Source organism: Temnothorax curvispinosus, unplaced genomic scaffold (genome assembly GCF_003070985.1).
Source record: "Temnothorax curvispinosus isolate PA1 unplaced genomic scaffold, ASM307098v1 QBEX01010195.1, whole genome shotgun sequence".
Taxonomy (NCBI): domain Eukaryota; kingdom Metazoa; phylum Arthropoda; class Insecta; order Hymenoptera; family Formicidae; genus Temnothorax; species Temnothorax curvispinosus.
The window spans coordinates 1-3,560 of record NW_020219975.1 but is presented as its reverse complement, the minus strand read 5'-3'; the positions used below and the strand labels follow the sequence as shown (position 1 = coordinate 3,560).

At 34.5% G+C, this 3,560-nt stretch overlaps 1 protein-coding gene across 3 annotated transcripts; it reads right to left on the bottom strand.

Moving 5' to 3' along the window:
* Window positions 1-792: 792 nt before the first annotated feature.
* On the bottom strand, window positions 793-3,239 carry LOC112459890 (protein ANTAGONIST OF LIKE HETEROCHROMATIN PROTEIN 1-like). Of its 3 annotated transcripts, XR_003041383.1 has the most exons (5): window positions 2,595-3,239; window positions 2,409-2,508; window positions 1,434-1,907; window positions 1,199-1,241; window positions 793-970 (listed from the first exon to the last, which is right to left on the bottom strand). XR_003041383.1 is itself a non-coding variant. In XM_025024256.1 (3 exons), the coding sequence occupies exons 1-3, from the start codon at window positions 3,200-3,202 to the stop codon at window positions 1,524-1,526; spliced, it is 1,092 nt and encodes a 363-aa protein (XP_024880024.1). In that variant the 5' UTR covers window positions 3,203-3,239; the 3' UTR covers window positions 1,360-1,523. The 3 variants fall into 3 exon arrangements, 1 of the variants encoding a protein (XP_024880024.1); XR_003041382.1 differs by having other exon boundaries at window positions 793-1,241; XM_025024256.1 differs by lacking the exons at window positions 793-970; window positions 1,199-1,241 and having other exon boundaries at window positions 1,360-1,907.
* Window positions 3,240-3,560: the final 321 nt, after the last annotated feature.

The window sequence follows — 3,560 nt, the reverse complement described above, 5'->3', positions numbered from 1 at the left end:
ACCATCTACTTCAACTAGTCACCGAACATCATCTTCTGATGTCCTAAGAAGTCCATTATCACCAACGTTCAGCTGTTTATCGGAAGACAGCAATGCCAGTTCAATGCCTTCCTTAGATTCGTGTGAACTTGATGGCTCTGACAAGCTATGCGCTTCTTCTAAGAAACGTAAAATATGTAAAACACCTACATATCCAAGGCGCGAAGGTCCACGATCTAATCTGAAGATTATGCAAAACTTTACACAGCAAATAATTGAATCGCAAGAAAATTTACTGACAAAAACTATTGAAGAACAGCGCAAGCTTGATCAGGAGATGCTTAATCAATATAATCATATCTTCTTGCAGCAAACGCAAATGTTACTCACAGGGCTGCAAAATTTGAAATCGCCGTTACCTACAAATTATCCAACGGTTCAGCAATTTCCTAGAATTCCAACTATGCCACCAATGAGTCCGATGTTCACAGAAACTCTACTACCTCAGAACAATAAGAATACAGCTCATCCTTATACTTCGCCATGGCACGAAATGCAGACTTGCCCAAAGCCAGATCAAATTGAAAAAGCGCTTCCTAAATTTACAAGTTTACCACCTGCAACTGTTATCCGACCAAATCTCATACCGCATCAGTCACTTGTCCAAAATCCATCCTCTTCACGTCAAGTATCCACTATACGACAAAGTGAATCATTATCTCGTCCTGTGATTGAAGAAGATAAAGAAAGCTCGGACATTGAGTATGAACAGGTAGAATATTTAGATGATGCTCAAAATGACTGAAGTAATCAGCAGTGTAAAGCAGTGCAATTGCTAAGTACAAATACGAGAATTATTAGATATTTTTTAAGAACTAGGATTATTTTTGTTTTGTGCATATTATTTGTACTTATTATTACGCATTTTATTCATTTCTTACGAGTTATCTTCGTTTATTCGTTTCATATGAGTTACCAAAGATTTTATGTTCTACAAAAAAATTAATAATAATGTTAAGATTTGTTCTAAGGATAAACAGACAAAATATTTAGATGGTGCTCAAAGTGACTGAAATAATCAGCAATTTAAAGAAGTGCAATTGCTAAGTACAAATACGAGAATTATTACATATTTTTTAAGAACTAAGATTATTTTTGTTTTGTGCATATTATTTTTACTTATTATTATTACGCATTTTATTTGTTTCTTACGAGTTACCTTCGTTTATTCGTTTCATACGAGTTACCAAAGATTTTATGTTCTACAAAAGAATTAATAGTAATTTTAAGATTTGTTCTAAGGATATATATAATAAGTTATGTTATTAACATATTGATATTAATACAAAATTATATTGATACACAATTATATTGATACAAAATTATATTGATATTAAAATAAATTACATATTGAGCATTAAAATTAAAAAAAATATTGTTGACCTATTCTTTACTCTTGCCCCGTATATCAGCAAAATGATCTCCGTAGTGGAAATTGTGATAAGTGATTCATGAGGACCTTTCTAATGTTCGATGCATCCAAATCATCCATATTCACGTGATCTTGTTCCTTCTGGTTGTGGAAACAGTACATCAGATTCATCGATATCTCTCATCCATGTATGTTTGAATTCTTGCTTGTGAGATTCCACAATGTTATGAAGCACACAGCAAGCAGCTACGACTTGGGGCGCAAAAGAATAATGGACGTCAATTCTTTTTAAAATGCGACGCCACCGCGCTTTTAAGCGTCCAAATGCTATTTCTATGTCCACACGTCCAGTGCTTAAATAAACATTGAATGATTCTTCTTCTGGCGTAAGACGTCTACATTTAGTATATCCTTTCAGCAGCCATGAGAGCAGAGGATATGCTGGATCTCCCATTATCATAAAAGGTATTGCTGCACCATTTAGTGTCACTGTTTTCTGAAAGTTTTATGCAAGGAATATTATTAAGCCCGTATCAGACTATAGATTGGGATTGAGATTAGATTGAAATTTTACCAATCAGAGTAAAGTTTACTAAACTTGAGATTACTTTTCTTTATTCTGATTGATTAAATTTCAATCCAATCTCAATCCCAATCCGTAGTCTGATACGGGCTTTACGAGTTGCGTTCCGATATTTACTGCCAGTACTGAATGTCACATACACTATACATTTTCAATACTGGCACTGAATATCGGAACGCAGCCTCAATTATAAATTTATATTGGTACGTTGATTTAAATTTGAATAATCTGTAACAATATTTTCTCTATAATATTAATCTAGTTCTAACTACAGCAATTGTTGAATCTTACTCCAATATTGATAATTTATTTGAGTAATTAGTTATCTGGACTAATTATTTGTATCCGTTATTGCAAGTCAGAAATTCAATGATTTTATTTCAATAATAAGATTAATAAGATTGGTTATCTCACCTGCGGTATTAAATGTTTGTAGTGTCGAAACAAATTTGACTCTTTAAAGACTGCTGCATCGTGTGCCGACCCAGGTGCTTTGCAATTAATATTTCTAAATCTAACATTAATTATTCAAAACGTTGAGTTGTACGTAAAATATATTATTATAAACTTTTATATGCATAACTTATTATATGTCCATACCTTTGTGTATGATCAACTACTCCTTGTAATACTATTGACGGCCATCCCTTTCGATTGATGTAGTCTCTATACCCATCTGCAGGTGGTAACACGGGAATGTGAGTGCCATCAATAGCTCCAATAAGTTGTGGGATATGTGTACGTTCCTCGTACATCTGAGCAATCATCGTACATTCAAATTCATTAGGCATCTTGATCCACAATGGTTGTAGTATGTCATTTATTGCTTCGACAACTTTGTGGACGCATCTCCATACTGATGTCTTGTGAATTCCAAACAAGTGACCAACAACTCTGTATTCACAGCAGCTTGCCAGGTAGAATATGGTGACTGCAATTGCCTTTTCAACAGAAATTGGCACTCTAGCTACCAAGAATGGTATTGCGGGTTGTAATCTATTATATAGTTTGTCACATATGTAATCAAATACAGATTTTTTTATCCTGAAGGTTTCAAGCCAGTCTTCATCTAAATATTCTGTCAATACTATTCTTTCCCAAAAGTCAGAACTTCTGGCTTTCATCCATATTCGCGGAGATCGTCTACAACTTTGCATTGCAATTATTTGTCCAAATGCAAGCAAATATGTATTCATAATTATAAACATTGTATGCCATAACTTTTGTGCTAATCTTCGTCGACGATTTTGTAATGAAATAATTTATGCATATTACTTTGGTACTGTGCAACTAAAATTATGGCTCTCGGATCCATAATATTTTTATGTTCTAATAGTTACATAACCTTCATATGTCAAGCTACTGTTGACATTTTGCACAGTTGGTAACGTTCAACCTTGCCGCAACCCTGGTGCAACTCTGGTGTAACACTGGTTCGGTGGAAACAGGCAAGCCAACCCAACTCTGACCCGAATCTAACCCGACTCTGACCCGATTCGAACGCTCGGTGGAAACTTACTCAAAAGCGCGAATATGCATTACCGAAAATGCGACACGCTTCTAATT

Coding starts and splice junctions, on each gene's coding strand:
- LOC112459890 (XM_025024256.1), bottom strand. CDS start 3,202: ATGTTTATAATTATGAATACATATTTGCTTGCATTTGGACAAATAATT. Junction 2,509..2,594: donor GTAGTTGATCATACACAAAG/GTATGGACATAT, acceptor AATTAATGTTAG/ATTTAGAAATATTAATTGCA. Junction 1,908..2,408: donor ACAAACATTTAATACCGCAG/GTGAGATAACCA, acceptor TAAAACTTTCAG/AAAACAGTGACACTAAATGG.